Source organism: Macaca mulatta, chromosome 14 (genome assembly GCF_049350105.2).
Source record: "Macaca mulatta isolate MMU2019108-1 chromosome 14, T2T-MMU8v2.0, whole genome shotgun sequence".
Taxonomy (NCBI): domain Eukaryota; kingdom Metazoa; phylum Chordata; class Mammalia; order Primates; family Cercopithecidae; genus Macaca; species Macaca mulatta.
The window spans coordinates 22,165,043-22,185,060 of record NC_133419.1 but is presented as its reverse complement, the minus strand read 5'-3'; the positions used below and the strand labels follow the sequence as shown (position 1 = coordinate 22,185,060).

Below are 20,018 nucleotides of genomic sequence, written 5' to 3'. Positions count from 1 at the left end.
TGTAACATAATGGTAAGTATTTGTATATCTAAGCATAAAAAAGGTACAGTAAAAATGTGGTATTGTAATCTAATGAGACCACCACTGGGGTCTGTTGTTAACCAAAAACATCTTTATGTGGTACTTGACTGTAATTGATTGATGTAATTACGATCTCAGGTTTGGGAAGGATTTCTTAAATAAAACAGAGTACAAACCATTAAGAAAACAGTTGATAAAGTTGCCCACCTTATAATTAAAAGTTTTTCTTCAAATGATAAAAGATAAGCTACAGACTAAAAGCCGATACTTGCCATGCATATAACTCATAGAGGATGAGTTTATAGAATTACTTTTTCCATAAATTTCTACAGATTAATTTCTTATTTATTTATTTATTGTGAGACAGGGTCTCATTCTTGCCCCAGCTGGAATGCAGGTAGGATGATCATTGCTCACTGTAACCTCATTGCCTGGGCTCAAGCAGTCCTCCTACCTCAGCTTCTCCAGTAGCTAGGACTACAGGCGAGCACCACCACTACGCTTGGCTAACTTTTTATTTGTTTCGTAGAGATGGGGTCTCGCAGTATTGCCTGGCTGGTTTCAAACTCCTGAACTCAAGTGATCCTCTAGCCTTGGACTCCCAAAATGTTAAGATTATAGGCACAAGCCACCACGCCATTCCTACACATCAGTTTTTTAAAAAAGAAAACCTATTGGGGAAAAAAAATGAGCAAACTTGAACAGCCAGTTCACAAAATATCTCATAAACATATGAAAATATGTTGAATCTTATTAAATATTATTCTATTAGTTGATATAGTCCATATTTTATAGTGTATTAGTCAACTTGTGCATTGGCAACAAATAGCCACAGAACCTCAGTGCTGTTCTTATGAAGGAAAGTGAAGGCTCAAGGAAGAACAACCAAATAATATAAGCCTGGTTAAAGTTTCTACTGAGAAGTGATATACACCATCTCTACTCACATTCCATTGGCCAAAGCAAGTCATGTGGTCATGCCTTGAAGTCAGTAGGGCAGGATAGCATATCTCCATGAAAAGTGTGGAGGGAATAATTGGAAACAGATCATAGGCTCTGTCCCCATTAATAACCCCAAAATCTTAATGGCATAAAACAATAAGGCCATGCTAAATGATCATTTGGGGCTCTGTTGGGGATCTGTACCATGTCACTGTGATCCATAAGCCAGGACCTAGGCCGACAGAGCAGCCACTGTCTGTAATATTGGCATTCTCAGTAGCTGAGGGAGAAAGAAAGAACATGGTGAAGCATACACTAACTCTATAAAAGCTTTCCTGTAAAAGGGTCACATGGGACTTATGTTACATTGGCCAAAGCAAGTCATATTGCCCAAGCCTGAGTCTGGCAAAACAGTGATGTATCACCTTGTAAGGAGGGGCAGGATTTTAGTGAATAGTAATACAGTCTATCACAATAACATAGTCTACTACCATAATAAATATAACAAAATAATGTTTCATACCTATTAGATTGGCATAAGTTTAAAAGTATGACAAAACCAAACATTGGTAAGATTCTGGGGATATAGGTGTTATGATCTACTGGGAGAATTCTAATAGTTATAACCACTATGAAAAGCAGATTGACACGTCTGCATAAAACTGAAAATGTGCGCATCCATATGACCCCATATTTCTGCCCTTGCTAGAATTTTTCACATGTGTACAAGGAGACATAAGAATATTGTAGCATTTTTAATTGCAAAGAAAGTTTTTTTAAAAGAAGCAACATAAATGTTTACAGGAAAATGGATAAATACATATTTATACATCCATCTAAATGAAAAATTTAGAGCTATTCTGACTAATGTAGATAAGTATAAAAAACATACATACTTTTTTTTTTTAAGTTGTAGATACATTAAGTATGATACCATTTATGTAAAATTTTAAAACTTACAAAGCAATGCTGTATGTTGATTTGGGATACATATATAATGAAAGTAATATTTTAGGAGAGTATGGGTAATATAGTATTTTATTAAAATATACGTGGAAATGACACATAAACTCAGATTAATTATAAGAAGTTAGAGATTTAGACAACATTAAAGAATACCTTGAACTCCCTCCCTTTTTTTTTTCTTCGGAAAAAAAAATCTCAGCTAGGCATGGTGTCTCATGCTAGTAGTCCCAACACTTTGGGAGGCCAGGGTAGGAAGATTGCTTGAGCCCAGGAGTTTGAGACCAGCCTGGGCAACATAGTGAGACCCTATTTCTATAAAAAACAGAAAAGTTGGCCAGGCATGGTGGCTCATGCCTGTAATCCCAGTACTTTGTGAGGCCAAGGCAAGTGGATTGCTTGCACTCAGGAGTTTGAGACCAGCCTGGGAAACATGGCAAAACCCCATCTGTACAAAAAAACAACAACAAAAAATTAGCCAGACATGGTGGTGTGCATCTGTAGTCCCAGCTACCTGGGGGTCTAAGGCAGGAGGATCCCCTGAGCCCTGGAGTTTGAGGTTGCAGTGAGCTGTGATCACACTACTGCACTCAGCCTGAGTGACAAAGAGAGACCCTGTCTCAAAAAAAAAAAGAAAAAAAATTGGCATTTTGGCACATGCCTGTAGTCCCAGCTACTTGGGAGGCTGAGGTGAGAGAATCGCTTGAGCCCAGGAGGTCAAGGCTGCAGTGAGCTGTGATCGCACCACTGCAGCACTCCAACCTGGGTGACAGCAAGACACTGTCTCAAAAAAAAAAAAAAAGTGGGGTGGGGGAAGATAAAATATTGGCATATGATAGATATGGGTGTTGAAAAATGGATATTTGTGTTATTTGTACATATGAAAAAAGAGATATTTTATGAGTGACAGGAATTAACTGGAATACCCAGGTACCAATAGCAGCATGCTCTATATCTTGAAGGATTGAAACAGCTTGACAGGTTTGTTTTCATTGCAGAGCCATTCTGTGCCAGGAAAGTTAAGTTAGTAGATGTGCTTCATGGGTAGTCAGAAATCATATTATGAAGGTACATGTGTGCCACTATGATAAATGTCGTGTTCTGTTACTTTCTGTATGTGGACATCTTTTTTGAGAATATTGTGTGTGTTGACTAAGTTAACTAAGGGCATTTTCAGAATTCTTGTCTTCCTGCATAGAGGATTCTGACTTCTTCAGCTCAAATTCCCCTTTCTCTTCAATGGTAGTTAGACTAAAATATTAGAAGAATCCATTCTGTTCTTACTTTCTTCTCAACAGAAACAATTAGTTGCTCAAAAAATTCACATAGAAGAGAATGAGGACAGAGACACAGGACTGGAACAGAGACATAATAAAGAAGACCCAGACTGCATCAAAGCCAAGGTGCCCTTAGGGGACCTGGATCTGTATGATGGCACATACATAACTTTGGAGAGCAAAGACATCAGGTAAAGAAGTTCTCTTTCCAAAAATAAAATTGCTTTTTCAAACATTCTTTTCTCAAATTAGTAAGAAATTATTTCTGTAATAAGAGTAAGCTTCAATCACAGATGAGCTTTAGAATTTGAAAGTTCAAAATACATACTACATGTAGAATTCTTATAAATTAATTTAAAATATTTAACACCACAGTAGAAAATGGAACAACTTGGCTGGGCGTGGTACCTCACACCTGTAATCCCAGTACTTTGTGAGGCCAAGGCGGGAGGATTGCCAACAGCCAGGAGTTTGAGACCAGGCTGGGCAATATAGCGAGACCCTGTCTCTACCAAAAAAAATGTAAAAATTAGCCAGGCATGGTGGTGTGCACTTGTAGTTGTAGCTACTCAAGAGGCTAAACTGAGAGGATCACTTGACCCAAGAATTCAAGGTTACAGTGAGCTATGATGGTGCCACTCTACCAAAGCCCAGACTCTAGGCTGGGTGACAGAGTGAGACCCTGTCTCTTAAAAAAAAAAAAAAGAAAAAGAAAGAAAATTGAACAATTTGTAGTTAAAAAAAAATTAACAAAACATTACTTATGGCCAATAAACATGGAAAAAAATTTCTCAGAAATGATCAAATAAGTATAAGTTGCAATATTTAGATAGTTTTCATCTACCAAAATGGAAAGTATATCCAAAAAATAGTAACTTGTAAAAATGTAGAGAGACTGTCAGTGGAAGTATAAATTGGTTTAACGTTTCTAGAAACAATTGAGCAGTTATGTTAGTTATTAAAAAGTCTGTGATCTTATTCTGTGATCTATCTACTATTTTCTATGTGATTGTTGACTTTAATTTGAACTCCCAAAATGTTTGACTTTTCATGGCAGGTATATGAAAAGGTATGAATATTGACTAATAATTGGTTGTAAAGTTGAGATGCTATGAGAATATGAGAAAAAGTTGACATTTCTTAAAGTACTATTGACTGAGCGCAGTGGTTTACACCTGTAATCCCAGCACTTTGGGAGGCCAAGATGGGAGGATCACTTGAGGCCAGGAGTTCAGGACCACCCTGGGCAACATAGTGAGACCTGTCTACAAAAAATAAAAAAATATATAGCTGGTTGTGTTGGTGCATGCCTGTTGTCCCAGCTATTTGGAAGGCTGAGGTGAGAGGATCGCGTGAGACTAGGAGATCAAGGCTGCAGCGAGCTGTGATCATGCCACTGCACTACAGCCTGGGCAACAGAATGAGACCCTTTCTCTAAATAAATAAATAAAATATTGTTTATCTCACCTTTTATTCACTCATTGCTTCTTTTTGATTTTAGTCCTGAAGATTATATAGACACAGAATCTCCTGTCCCTCCAGACCCTCAGCAACCTGATTGTACTAAAATTCTAGAACTTCCATATAGTATACATGCTTTTCAGCACTTGAGAGTAAGTAGAGAACTTTAGGATTTTTTTTTTTTTTTGCATTCTTCTTTCTGTTGATCTCTCACTTATAAAGACTATTTCTCTTTCTTCTCTTCTTCCGAACAGCTTTATAATTTTACAGGCATCTCTTATTTCTTAAAACTCCAAAATATTAGTATTTCAAAATAAATACTGTAAGATACCGAATTATTTGTCATCTTTTATATCCTTTGATATGTCTTTTGAATCATTTTCTTCTCTTCAGGGTGTACAAGAGAGAGTTAATCTTTCTGCACCTCTACTACCTAAAGAAGACCCAATCTTCACATATTTATCTAAACGATTAGGAAGGAGTATAGATGACATAGGCCACCTCATTCATGAAGGCCTACAGAAGGTAAGTCAGCAGTCACTTTAAGAGCCAGCAGGCTCTGTGTAAACAGAAGGTATTTTTCTCTTGGAAAATACCTGAGTAACTTGTTTTAGTCTAGAAGACAATTTGAAATTACACTTACATTGATGCAAATTGCATAGTTCAGTGCTGGGGAGAAATATGGATAGACTAGTCTCCTTTCCCAGGAAGAGATGCTGGAAAGTTTTATCTATACTAATTGATGAAAAACGAAATACAAACTGACATTAGCAACAGGGTTTATAGGCTGGATTATATACATTGTGTGTGTAAGAAAGTTAATGTTTTAGTGTCTTTAATATTATCTACACACAATACATATATTACTACTGTTTTCTGAGACAGAAAAAGAATCACCACCAGCAATAAAATCTTCTGTAACTTTCTTTTAAGGGAACATCTACTTTAAAAAAAAATGAAATAGGGATTTATGTAACAGGACCCAAGAATTTAAATGTGTCATTCAGGATTAATGTGGGCATTTAGAAAATGTTTTTGTTCTTCTTTGTGCCTAAGGAGTATCATAAAATGCAGTTTAGTTTCTAAGCAGTATTGTAGTGGTATAAAATAAGATGTATAATTGCCACCTTTGTATACAGTTTATTCAAATACATAACTCTGTATATTGAGAGGAATTTTCAGATAAAAGTACAATAATAACGACTTTCAAATGCTTTATATGGTTATTTTTGTAGCTGTGTTACCATCTTCATCTTATTTTTCTGAAGGTAATATAAAACTTTTACGTTCCCAGAACTTGATGAGTAATAAGAGAAAACTGGCCCAGGATTTTACAGTATCCTTCAGAGAATGGTTAGTTGAGAGTAGACCATAGTGGTAAGTGTTCTATAGAAAATTGAAACAGAAAGTAACTGGGTGGCTACTTTAGATCTAGCAGTTGGGGTTATCTCTCCGGAAAGGTGAAATTTAAGCTGACACCTGAATCACAAGAAGAAACCAAAATTCAAAGACCTTGGAAGAGCATGCTAGGCCACAGCAAAGGCTCTGAATCCTGATTGAGGTTAGGTGGTTGTATTTGTCTGCTCTGGCTTCCATAACAAAGTACCACTTTGGACCGTTTCTGCTCAAAACACTTCTGACACCAAACGTATGGAGTTTTTTCTCACACTACTAATTCTCCAGTTCTCCTGACACCAACTAGGTGTTCTCCAACTCAGTACAATTCTGACACTAACTACCTGGAGTTAGCACGACCCCACAGGTCAAGGACTCAGTCCCACAAGGCTACCTGCACTTCAGATGCCAGTCGCATGTCAAGGCCACCAGACAAATCAGCTATAAAGTCAAGAGTGTTCCCACAACTGCCTCCCCAAGTTAGAACAGCTCACAGAAGTCAGGAAAGTGCTTTACCAACTATTATTGGTTTATTGTAAAGGATGCAATTCAGGAACAGCCAAAGCCATAAGCCAGGGAATAGGGAGAAGGGATGCACAGAGCTTCCATGTCCTCTCCAGAACACCACCCTCCTAGAATCTCAATGTGTTCACCAACCCAGAAGCTCTCAAAACTCTGTTGTTTAAGAGTTTCTATGGAGGTTCCACTATGTAAGCATGATTGACTAAAGTATTGGCCATGAGTGATGAACTCAATCTCTACTTTCTCTCCCATCCCCGAAGGACAAGGCGAGAATGGGATTCTGAAAGATTTAACCCTCTAATCATGCCTTGGTTTTTCTGGGACCAGCATCTGTCCTGAAGCTATCTGGGGGCCACCTGCCTCCAGTCATCCATTAGCATATGAAAGACACACATTACTGCTGTGATTCTTCAAGTTTTAGGTTTGTGTGTCAGGAACTGGGGACAAAGACCAAATATATTTGTTCACACCACATACTAGGTGGCCTAACAAATTTATTTCTCATAGTCTGGAGGCTGGGAAGTCTAAGATCAAGGTGCCAGTGATTTGGTTCCTGGTGAGGGCTCTCTTCTTGCCTTGCATATGGCCACCTTCTCTTTGTGTCCTCACATGGCCTCATCTGTGTGCATGCTTGAAGACAGAGAGAGAGAAATCTGTCTTCCATTTCTTATAAGGACTCTTATAGGAAGAAACCAAATTTGGGCCCCAGCCCTTATGACCTCATTTAGCCTTTATCCACTCCTCACAGGTCTGATAACACTTGAACATATGAACTTTGAGGAGACATAGATAGACATTCAGTCCATAACAGGTGGCATGCAGCCAAATTCAGGCCAATATTGCTGGAGCCTGGTGAGCAAGAGGAAGGATGATAAGGAATGAAGCCAGAGAATTAGGCCAGTGCCAGATTATGTAAGGGTCTGAAATCCAGGGTAAGGATTTTGGATCTTATTCTAAGTGTGCTGAGAAGTCAGAGCAGAGAAGCAATGTATTGCAATTAATGGTTTAAAAGATCACTTTGATTGCTATATGAAGAAGTTATTGAAAGGGCCACAACTGGAAATAGACCTGTTAGAAAGCTGTTGCAGTAGTTCAAGAGAGAGATGAAGGTGGTTTGGACTAGCAGTTGTTAGTAGTGGAAATGAGAGGACTTGAACTATTTAGGAGATATTTAGGAGTTTAGAAGCTGATGAGTTAGATATGGGGATTGAGGGCAAAAGAGGAATCAAGGAAAACTCTTAAATTTTTGACTTGAACAACTTGAAGGAGGAGAGTGTTGGGGTGGGAGAAGAGAAAATAAGAGTTCTATTTGGGCCATGTTAAATTTGAAACACCTATATGAGTTTGGAATTTCAGGGAAAGTTAAGAGTTGGGCACATAGAGAGTAATTATTAAATAATGAATATCTGAAGCCAGGGAACTGGATGAAGTCATCTGGGGAAGAGTAAAGTTTGAGAAGAAGCCAGTTGACTCCTGGGTGCGTCCCACATGTATTTATCAAGCAGAGGGGGAAAGCCAGCAAAAAAGACCAGAAAGGGTATCCTGCAGAATGCGATGTCCTAAGAGCCAATGGCAGAAAGTGGTCAAAGGAAGGAGGGAGTAATTCACAGTAACATTAGAACATTTATAGATTTGGGGGAGATTTTATGAGAATTACAGAAAGATATTTCTTTAAATATGTATTTTTATCTTACCGCCAGTATGCTATGATATATATTTAACTTATGCTCTTTTCAGTAGTTCATGTAGAACTTTTAATTGAACTTTTGTCCCAGTTTACACTCTGACATGAAAATAAAAGAAGAAAATCAAAATCAAAGCATTGGTTGATTTGAAAAACAACTTTCTCAAAAGGCCATGAAAAAGAAAACTGAAACCTCGGCCACAAGTCAGTTGTGAAGAATGTATTGTCCTTTAACCAACTTCAAGTAGTAGAAGTTCATAGTCGATCTGCTAATAGTGCAAAAATCTGAAATTGCATCACTCAAAAATCACATACTTTTCTTGATAGAATGCTTAAGGATGAATAATGCAGGATTGTACTTATTGTAGTCTTCAAAAACTACATTTAACTAAATTTAAACTTTTTAACTACATTAAAATAGCTCTTTTAAAAATAATTGGGCCCTTGCGAAAGATTCATACTATAAAAATCTATAAAAGAAAGTAAAGTGAATAATTTCAAAACTGGTTTGTAATATATTCTTTTGGAGTTTGATTTTTACATAGCTTTATAGTTAAAACGTAATTATTCCCCATAGTATACATTTTTAATAATAGAATTGTGGGAGTCAAAGGGCAAATGTAATATACATTAATATGTATGTTAATGTAATATACATTACATTTTTAAAGCTTTTTACATGCATGTCAAGTTGTCCCCCAGAAATGCTGTAGTAACTTAGCATTTCTATAGTTTAATATCTAAAGTTAATAATACTCAGTAAGTATTGGCATTCTTTTTAGTCTTTGCCACTTCGTAAAAGGAAAACCTGTATCTTTTAAATTTCTATTTGTTTGTGAAGTTACACATTTTACATACTTCTTAGCTGTTTGTTCATGTTTTGGGCCCCTTTTCCTCTTTTTTTTTTTTTTTTTTTTTTGTCTTTATGTTTAGAGTAAGCCTGTTTAGGTTTGTGCCTTCACTCAGATATTACATAAATAGAAAAATTTGTACAATGTTAATTTCAGGAATTTCACGTTAGAGCTATTTCTAAGTAGATGAGGTCTTCTGACTTAACTTCGGAAGTCCTGAAATAGAGCTCAACAAGTTGTGGTCAATTGGTGGGATTTTCAGCTTTATTTCCCTCTTGGAATAAGCTGGAGTCGGATGGTCTCTATATGAAGACCACACACTAATGCACGTGCTCAGTTGATGATTAGAATACCCTTTTGACAGGTATAGTTTCTTTGCACTGTGTCCTCTTCTTTATCATTGCTTATCATTAGTCTGGCTCTTCATCTTGAATTTCAGAAGAGCCAGAATATTAAAAGTGCTCCTTTTGACTATTCTAAATTAAACTGTCTTGAGTCCTGTTTGTAATTTCACTTTTTTAATCTCTAGAACTCTTCCTCATGGGTACTGTATAACATGGCTTCATTTTACTGGAGAATTAAGAATGAGCCATATCAGGTAGTAGAATGTGCCATGCGAGCACTTCACTTCTCTTCCAGGTAAGATTCCTCCTCTTCTGGACTTGATTTTCCACATTCCTCAGGACTGTTATAGAAACAATACATAAGAAAGCAATAAGAAGCAGCATTGCATTATCTACTTTTCTCCATCCCTCTTCAAAGAAATAAGTCCCACAACAACAACAAAAAAAATCACAGATGTCAAAAAGTTCAAAGTGATAATTGTGTAGTATACTTTCCATTTCCATTAAGGAAAAAATATGTTATGTAGATGCCCTATGATTCACATAGGACTTGAATGGAATTATCGTAAACTAAGTTTAACTTTTCTTAAAGCAAATATAAATCCTAAATAAATTGTAAAATCATAGTGTCTGCAAGACAAAATTTGTAGCTATCAGGTTAAGAACCATCAATAATTTAAAAATGAAACTCTATGATTATCTTATTTGCTCCACCTGTATCTTAGTTTCCTAAGCACAAGTAACTTTGAATGTCATTTTTCCTTGTCAAGTGGTTCTACATAATCGTGGAATATGTGCTGCTTTCCTTAGGCACAATAAAGACATTGCCCTGGTCAACCTGGCAAACGTTCTACACAGAGCACACTTCTCTGCTGATGCTGCTGTCGTGGTCCATGCAGCTCTGGATGACAGTGACTTCTTCACCAGCTATTACACTTTGGGGAATATATATGCAGTAAGTACAACTGTTTGTTTCATGAGTCATGCTAGTAGTTGCCACTTTCTTTTTTTTTTTTTCCTCCCCGCTCGGTAGAATGTTACTTTTTTCCATTTATTTTTTGGTCTGAACAATGGAAATGAAATTGGGAGGAAGAAAAATCCTCAACACAATAATGTAATTGTTCTAGCCTCTTGCCGAAAAAAAATAATAATAATTAAATTGGAATTTTAAACTTCTACAGGGTACACCTTTTAAGGTTAGCAATACCTTCCAACTAAACCATCCTATAGTATGCCTTAATACTGTAGGGATCTGGTCACTGATCAAAATAATGGTCACTGTAGAGTAAGATGTAGGTGTGATCTCCTAAATCATTAGAGGATTTGGACAGATGCAGCCAGGCCATGGCTCACATTTTTTCCCCTTGTGCGTGTGTGTGTGTTTTTGTCTCTTCAGATGCTTGGGGAATATAACCACTCAGTGCTCTGTTATGACCACGCTTTGCAGGCCAAACCTGGGTTTGAGCAAGCTATAAAGAGGAAGCATGCTGTCCTATGTCAGCAAAAACTGGAGCAGAAATTGGAGGCTCAACATAGGTAATTGAGAGGAAAAATTTCACTGAAGCACTAGCACTATAGAACCTTAGGTTAAATCTGTGTAGGGGATATCAGTGTTAATTTGGTAATTGGAATTAAGAAAGAAACCTCTTCAGTACTGCAGGTCCTATGCTTTTTCTGTTAGTCCTGGTGGTTTAGCACAATTCAGTGGTTGTGTAGAGGAATATCTTTAATTGTATGGATTCCTGCAACTAGAGACTATTTGTAGTAAAAGCTGTCATTTAAATCTTTATTGACCATTGATTACTTTTATGAAGTCAGTTGGGATGGGGAGACTGGGATACTTAGTAACTTTGTTGACTACATTTTTATTTCCATAGAATATACTAAGTTTCAGTAAAATCACTTACATGTGCAATAGTTGATATTTCTCCTCTTGGAGAGAGGTGGTGGCTTCTAGGGTTGGGCTCTTGTTAAGGTAGTTAAATGGGATCAAGAGACATTATTTGGCCCACATTTTAATCATGATTGTGTGTTAGGTTCTACAGTAATGGAATTCTATTGTATTTGATCCTTGAGGTATAATAAATTAAAAAACATTTCCTTCAGTCAATAGGGCTAGTTAAGAAACTTTATGTTAACTCAGAAGTGAATTTTTCATATCTCAGAATTAACTGTAATAGTTGAGTTTACTTTGGTTAGTAGAGAATTAAATAGAGATTTAGAATTCATTAAGCTTTTGTATTTGCTTATTTTCCAATCTGTTTAAGGCATAACATGGTAGGAAGTAAAAAGGATGACAGCTTGCTTATTCATAACTGGTTTCTGTTATACCTGGCTGAGCTTTTCCAGTATCATGCTCTTAACTGAGCTGGCTCTATCTTTACACAATCTGTGTAGCTCCTAAAATCTCTATATGTTACAGTGTGTAATAGGCAGTATGGGTTTTGTGATTAAATGTAATCAGGCAGCTGATTTACTGAAATCAGGTGGTGAAGCATATTCCTTTCTAAGTATAGTTTCTGTAGTTTTTCCTGGCCTGTAACCAATAAGTTAGAATATGAAAGCAAAGTACTGTGGCCCCTAACTCTTAACTTTGTCTTTAAGCAGAATCAAGGGAAAAAGTGAAAAGGAGGAAAGGATTCTAGAAAGACTTTGAATGTTGATGGCACTAATGCAGATTTTGTAGAGAGTAATAGAGTTGTTAAATACGTAAACTTGTATATTGTCATGTATTTTTTTATGGCACCTGAAAAATGCAACATACCATTTGATGTCATGATAATTGTATTGCCAGGTGTCATGGCCGATGCCTGTAATCCCTGTTATTCTGGAGACTGAGGCAGGGTGGAGGGGAGGAATCACTTGAGGCCAGGAGTTCAAATCTATCCTGGGTAACATAGCAAGACCCAGTTTCTAAAACTAAATTAGCCAGGCATGGTGGCATGTCCCTGTAGTCCCAGCTACTCCTCAGGAGGCTGAGGCAAGAGGACCCCTTAAGCCCAGGAGTTGAGCCCAGGAGTACAAGGCTGCAGTGAGCTACCATCAGGCCTCCGCATCCAGCCTCGGCAACAGAGCGAGACCCCATTTCTTTTTTTAAAAAGTGGTATTTAAAGGAAGAATTTCACGTTTATCTTTTTGCCCTGTTATTATTGAACTGGTGGTACAGGGTTGTATGTTAAATAAAAGGAAAACACGCAGTAATTGTTGCTGAGAACCAGAAAAATCTATGCATTTAAGTGGGTTTAAAATTTTATGATTTTATAGCTCTAACTTTTTCCTGGTATTAAAAAATGTTAAGATCTCTCCAGCGAACACTGAATGAGTTAAAAGAGTATCAAAAGCAGCATGACCACTACCTGAGACAGCAGGAAATCCTAGAAAAACATAAACTGATTCAGGAGGAGCAAATCTTAAGAAATATCATTCATGAGACTCAGATGGCAAAAGAGGCACAGTTAGGTAAGTAGTGACTCCAAGTAATTGAAGACAGGTTAGGAAATTCGCTTCTAGCGTGCTTTACTATCATAGCTTTCTTGTAGCCTTAAAGCAGTGTGAAGTTGTGTTTATGACTTCCCTACATCTTGAAAGCATGATTCATCACGGTGGGTATACCAGGAGGCTTGGGGAGCTGGTGTGGTCCGCCTTGCTTTTTTCAAATTTACATTTTGAAATAAAAAACAAGTCTTGTAGATCCTAGAAATTCTTAAGTTATTTGCCTTCTTTGCTCAACATCAGTTTGGTTTTTTTCCGACTTTAATATGCATATCAGTTTCCTGGAGATCTTGTTGAAATGCAGATTATGATTCAGTAGGTCTGAGTTGAGGTCTGAGAGCCTGCCTTCCTAATAAGCTCCCAGGTGATGCCTGTTGCCGCGGGTCTAAAAACTCTGCACTGTGGTGTAACAAGGCCTTACACTAAGGGAATATAAGCCAGACCCACCTAGAAACAACCCATCCATACTCCTTTTTTTCTTGCTCTCTTAAAAGCAGCATTTTAGAAGTGAAATTTTAGACTGGAATTTTAAACCTGGATCGATGGATTAGTTTCAGGGGGTTCTGAAATCCTCTCGAAAATTATATGTAGAATTGTGTATGTGTCCAATTGTATTTTTCTGGGAAGAGGGTATATAGCTTTTATTAAAATCTCTTAAGCATCTGTGATCCGTAAAAATAGAACCACTGGTTTATAGGAACTTGGATTGGCATGAGAGCAATGATTTGGTTATATCTAGAATGTTTTGTTTCTAATTACGAGGGAGCAGATCTGACAACTGAACACCAGAGAATAAATTAATAGAATCTCTTAATTATACCTTTCTCCCTTGATAAGTATGTTCGTCAAGAAAGCTTCTTAACCTTTGACGCTTAGCTGTGACCATTTATAGTTTATTTTACAATTCCCTTAACACATTTTCTTTGCTATTATGAGAGTAAGGAGTATGCTTATCTTTGGAATTACTTACTGCCCAGTCTACTGAAACGCAACCAGAGCTCTTACATATGCATTTGAAACAAAATTATGAAGTATATAAAGCAAATTCTCTCCAGAAAGATAGCCAAAGTCTCTTAAAACAATGTAATCAATAGATTTTACAATCATAGACTATAATTGCTGAAAGATACCTCAGTAATCATCTAGTGGAGTCCCTTTGTTTTTATAGGTGGAAAAACTGGGACTTCTTAAAATGATTTAATTTGATTAGCCATTAATGAATACTTCTCTATATAAGTACATCCTATATAAGTAGCCTGCTGGGCTCTTGAGGGATACAGGGTTGATACTAAATGACTTAGTCTAAGAAAATCACATTGGCATTGTTGACCTTGCTCATCATTTGTGTAATTTTCTTTCTTATTCCAGGAAATCATCAGATATGCCGACTGGTAAACCAGCAGCATAGTTTACATTGCCAGTGGGACCAGCCTGTACGCTATCATCGTGGAGATATCTTTGAAAATGTGGACTATGTTCAGGTCTTTTTCTTGGTCCAATCTAGTTCTTATAAACTTTTGCTTTATAAAGATTTTTAAAAACTTTTGTTTTTTCCCATGATTCTTTATATGTTTGATCTCTAAAATTTGTGGTTATCATTTAGATCTTTAAGATTTTGAGGCTGGGCACAGTGGCTTATGCCTGTAATCCCAACCCTTAGGGAGGCAGAGGCAAAAGGATCACTTGAGCCTAGGAGTTCAAGACCAGCCTGGGTAACATGGTGAAACCCCATCTCTACAAAAACATATATAAATTGGCCAGGCATGGTGGCTTGTGCCTGTAGTCCCAGATACTCAGGAGGCTGAGGCGGGAGAATCACCTGAGCTCTGGAGGTCAAGGCTGTAGTGAGCCCAGATCATGCCATTGCACTCCAGCCTGGGCAACAGAGCAAGACTGTCTCAAAAAAAGAGAGGGAGAGAGATTTTGATGATCTGTTTTGTTTACGAAGTCAGATTTTATAGGGAGTACTCAGTAACTCCATGGATGCTTTCTCTTTCTCAAAGTACCATCTACATATTTATATGCACATGCATTTGATTCTTTTCTCGTTTACCATGGGAGCTAGAATTGGGCTATTATTACTATTGAACTCAAAGCTTTCATCTCCCCACTTTACCTGTTAGAGTAAGACCTATTTAAAATTTGAGAGCAACCATGCCATTTGTTTCCTGAAATAATCAGTCCAGTTATATTGCCTCAACCAATACCACCAACAAAATACTCATTATCGACAGAAAATCTTTTTTTTTTTTTTTTTGAGATGGAATTTTGCTCTTTTTGCCCAGTTTGTAGTGCAGTTGCCTGATCTCGGCTCACCACAACCTCCACCTCCCAGTTTAAGCGAGTCTCCTGCCTCAGCCTCCCAAGTAGCTGGGATTACAGGCATGTGCCACTACGCCTAGCTAATTTTGTACTTTTTAGTAGAGACAGGGTTTCTCCATGTTGGCCAGGCTGGTCTTGAACTCCCGACCTCAGGTCATCTGCCCGCCTCAGCCTCCCAAAGTGCTGGGATTACAAGCGTGCACCACCGCGCCTGGCCCAGAAAATCTTTATTAAGCACACTGCTAGGTGTGCACTTTCTCTCACTTTGTCTCTATATACACACATATGTGTACACACACATACACACATGTACAATCCTAATCTATCTAGTTGGGAAGAACTAACACGAAAATATAATGATACCAAATAGTATATAATTGATGTTGAGTAAGTGATACAGACAGCAAGTACAGCCAGAATTCTGAGTATCAAAAAAAAGGATTCAAACACTGAAACTTTTTGAGCACTGACATGATGCTCAAAAGAAATGTTCATTGGAACATTTTGGATTTCACATTTTTGTTGGGATGCTTAACAGGTAAGTGTAATAAAATATTCCAAAATCCAAAAAAATCTCAAATCTAAAATACTCCTGGTCAAGCATTTCAGAAAACTGATACTCAACCTATATTAGAAATAAAACAACATTTATTCTATCTTAGAGAAAACTCATCATGTCTCTAATTGTAGATATAGAAATTTTCAGCAATAACTAATTAAGATAACTAAGAGATTAGGAGACCATCTATAGCAGGACAAACCACAAAAACTTAGAACTCTTTAATCTGGAAAAATCCAGACTGCATTGGGAAAAATTAAGAGACAAAAAGTAAGAAGCCATTTGAAAGGGGAAATAGTGATAGGGACCAAAAGCTTCCTATGAGTATTGTAAACCAGCTCCCAGCAATATCTCGTGTTTGGTTTCCAAGGGAAAGAATAAAGGAAGACCAGATTCACACCCTCTGGCATTATAGCTCCCTGTCTTAAAACCAAGCATTTTAAAGGGAAAAACGGGGATGTTTAAGAATGAAATAGATTGAAACCCAGGTGTACCTTTTGGACTTTTTGATGGTCTCAAGACCATTTGAAGGAGTGTAGCTTCCAATAGACTATACTCATAAAATTGTATCACCACTATACAGTGAAATAATCCATTCCTATTCATAAAGACCTAGAGCTACAAATTCATCATATTCATTCCTTTTTCTTATGTCTTTCCTACCCCATCCCATCCCCAGTCCCATTCTCATTATCTAGCAAGGTTTCAGAAATACACAGGCATCTTGTAAGTATATCCAACATTGTTCCACCTTGCTTTGAAAGAAGGCTGTATATGTTTGTGTTCTCCCATCTTCTAAGTTACCCTTTCACCCCCTAAAACTTTCATTTGTAATTGATTGAATGCAGTCTGTAATCCTTAAGTGATAGTGATAGAACCCTTAAGAACACTTTCTTAAGTTCCCTCGCTTCTACCCACACACAGCACACTAATTTTAGAGTGGTGAACATTTTAGTGTAGGAAGAAAAGGGGAATAATGAACCAGATTTCTAAATTAGCTAATTATTAACCTAAAGAGACTAAATCATAAAAATGAAGCAGAGGGACAGGAAAATGACCTATGCCATTTTTCTCATACTCCAATGGCAAAGTTATTGAAAGTTGCTAACTATGTATTATCCATGAAAGAATATCATTGGGGCATAGCTCTTAAAATTAAAAGATCCAATTGCTTTATTACTGAGCTACTTTCTGATTTTCTACTAATTTTGAGTATTCACTCGCTTTTTTGGTGTGAGTTAAATTATAGTCACAACTCCTTTTCCACTTTCAATTTGATTGAACTTTTTGTTTCATTTTCTAGTTTGGTGAGGATTCATCAACCTCCAGTATGATGTCTGTGAACTTTGATGTTCAATCAAATCAGAGTGATATCAGTGATTCGGTCAAGTCTTCTCCCGTAGCCCATTCTATTCTCTGGATTTGGGGCAGGGACTCTGATGCATATAGGGTAAGTTAATAGAGGATGATGAAGCAGTTTTCTCAAACTGACAAGATCCATTAAAGCAGTGCCCTCAACCTCACTGATTAATATGGCCTCTATGACTGTTCAGATTAGTTCAGCAAATGTGTATTACATTTCTATTAAATGGAAGCCATTTTGCTAGGTAGTGAATGAGTAAGATGCAATTTCTGCCTTGAGTTTTTCCCAGTCAAGTACAGCAGAGAGACACCCTGATTTCAATTTAAAGCTTTATCCTCTGAATATTATTACCAACCTTAACAAGTTTCTAAACTTGACCCAAGAGTATGTTTTTATATACTTCGCTTGATCAGCATTCTTTTATTGAGCTCCCATCTGTGTGCTAGGCTAATGCTAGCGGTGTAATAGATAAGCCCGCTTGCTCTTCTGGAGCCTACACTCTAGTAGACGACATAGACAATAAACAAGTTAGTACATGTGCATTTCTAGACTAGCTAAGAAAGAATTGTAGGTTAGCTGAGGCAGATACCAAGGTATTAGGACAGAGACTGTGATTTTTATTCACCATTAAATTTTCAGAATTTAATCAAGGGTTTAACAGAATTAAATAGCCACTTAGATTTAATTGTATGTAATATAAATCCCCCAAAGTTTGATGGCTTCAAGATTTAAGTTTAGTAAGCCTCTGGTACATCTTGTTTATATTTAGAGAAAGTGAACATTTTACAAATCATAAAACAATTGTTAAACTTTGGCATTGGCAAAAAAAAGACCTTAGTTTAGGGAAAAATAGTGTTCAATGCCAGGTTTTATAGGCTTATGTATGCTTTCAGGTACAAGTAATAAGCTCCACCTCAAATTAACTTAAACACAAAGAAAACGTGCCTATTATTACAGGAAGTCCAGAAATAGGATAAACTTCAGGTTTGGTTGATTCAGTGGCCCAGTGATGTCATCAGTGACCCATTTCTTCTTTTTCTTTCTTTTTTTTTTTTTTCTTCACTCTACCATCCACAGTATTGGTTTCATCCAAAAGCTTGGTTTTTTTCATGGTCATAAGATGACAGCCAGCAGCAACTGGAACAACATGATTTTTTGTTCATAAGTAACATAAGAGCCTAAGACTTGCTTCTGTTTCCCAAAAACCCCAAGCAGACCTCTTCTTGTGTCTCAGTGGCTCAACTGGCTTATACCCTAGCCCAACCCTGAACCAGTCTGTGATAAAGCAGGTAGAATTGCTGACTTAGATTAATAATCTGCAGTAGCAGGAATATTATAGAGTCTACCATAATCTTAAGGTATTATAGTTTTGTTCAGTTATTGTAGTATATTTATATCATTTTAAAAGCTTCTTTAGCATATTGAAATACTGAATCCTAAGAAATTTATGAGAAATGTTATTTCTTTATCAGGACAAACAACATATTCTGTGGCCTAAAAGAGCAGATTGTACAGAAAGCTACCCTAGAGTCCCTGTTGGTGGGGAATTGCCAACGTATTTTCTGCCTCCGGAAAACAAAGGACTCAGGCAAGTGCTGATGGATTTGGCAAAGCACCTGATTCTGCATGATTGTCATCTGGCGGTTCTTTGAGAGCACCAGCCTTGGACTTGAAAGGTTAAGTCTTTATCTTGAAGTCACCCAAACTTTGAAAATATGAATCTTGTTCCTTTTTCTTGTGCCAGGATCCACGAACTCAGCAGTGATGATTATTCTACAGAAGAAGAGGCCCAAACCCCTGACTGTTCCATAACTGACTTCAGAAAAAGCCACACTCTGTCCTACTTAGTCAAAGAATTAGAGGTTCGCATGGATCTGAAAGCCAAAATGCCAGATGACCATGCACGAAAAGTAAGGCTCACTTAGGCTGGTATTTATTGCCGTCCATTCTGGGTGACTTCAGAAGCCTCTTAAATGGAACAAAAAATTGATAGAAGGTAGCTGTTTGAGCTTTAAGTATATAAAATGGAAGGATAGAGTTATAGACTTGGTGAAATGATGGCGAAGTCAGTCATGCTCTTAAAAGAGTGCCAGAGGGTTCCTCGGGGCTACTATACATAGATCACCTAAACAGTATTCCTCTAACTCAGAGCACTTCAAAGATGAGTAGCACAGAACTCTCAATTATCTAATGGAGTCGGTGTAATACAGGCCATTGCAACCACTAAAAGTTAGCTTTGCATCCTCCAGGCCCCCAGAAGTTTATATAAATTGAAAGCTTGAAGAATCTCTTTCTCTGGCCTTATCAACCCTGCTGTGACCTTATATGAGGTCCCTAGGAATTTATATTAATTTGATAATGACTCTGCAAACATTAGAAGTTCGGTTATGCTCTTTTCCTAAATTCCTATAGATTACCATATTAGATATCATTCCATAGACAAAAATGAAAAAAATTACCTTGTTAGCAATCACAGACCATCACAACCACCTTTTCTTTTTTTTTTTAAGTTAATTTCAAAACTATAGGCACTTATTACTGCTTACATTCGACAGACATTTCCTTAGGCAAGAACATTATGTGCCAGACATTGTTGTGGATGCTAGGAATACAAAGATAAACAGACCATGATCTGTGCCTTAGAGTTGCTTACGGTTACATAAATGCTGCAGGAACAATGAAGTAGAATAATGAGGATCTGGTATTTTCCAGGAAGGAAAGATAGTAGATTTTTATTACATCAGATATTGCATGCTGTTGTCTGTTGAATAATTTCTTCTTGGGTTCTGAACACTTAGGCTGACTTTAATGGGGTATGGTAG

At 37.2% G+C, this 20,018-nt stretch overlaps 1 protein-coding gene across 4 annotated transcripts in view; it reads left to right on the top strand.

The window, feature by feature from the left end:
• TTC17 (tetratricopeptide repeat domain 17) overlaps positions 1-20,018 on the top strand; it is a 139,660-nt gene that overhangs the window by 34,344 nt on the left and 85,298 nt on the right. For all 4 annotated transcript variants that reach the window (XR_013403946.1, XM_015114425.3, XM_015114424.3 and 1 more), the window contains exons 3-13: positions 3,225-3,394; positions 4,705-4,816; positions 5,058-5,189; positions 9,646-9,755; positions 10,271-10,415; positions 10,857-10,996; positions 12,759-12,919; positions 14,321-14,433; positions 17,137-17,283; positions 18,669-18,784; positions 18,941-19,106. Coding sequence is in view for 3 of the 4 variants with exons in the window: in XM_015114425.3 (XP_014969911.1) it covers positions 3,225-3,394; positions 4,705-4,816; positions 5,058-5,189; positions 9,646-9,755; positions 10,271-10,415; positions 10,857-10,996; positions 12,759-12,919; positions 14,321-14,433; positions 17,137-17,283; positions 18,669-18,784; positions 18,941-19,106 (1,512 nt within the window). In the remaining variant the exon portion in view is untranslated. The remainder of the gene's footprint in view (positions 1-3,224; positions 3,395-4,704; positions 4,817-5,057; positions 5,190-9,645; positions 9,756-10,270; positions 10,416-10,856; positions 10,997-12,758; positions 12,920-14,320; positions 14,434-17,136; positions 17,284-18,668; positions 18,785-18,940; positions 19,107-20,018) is intronic.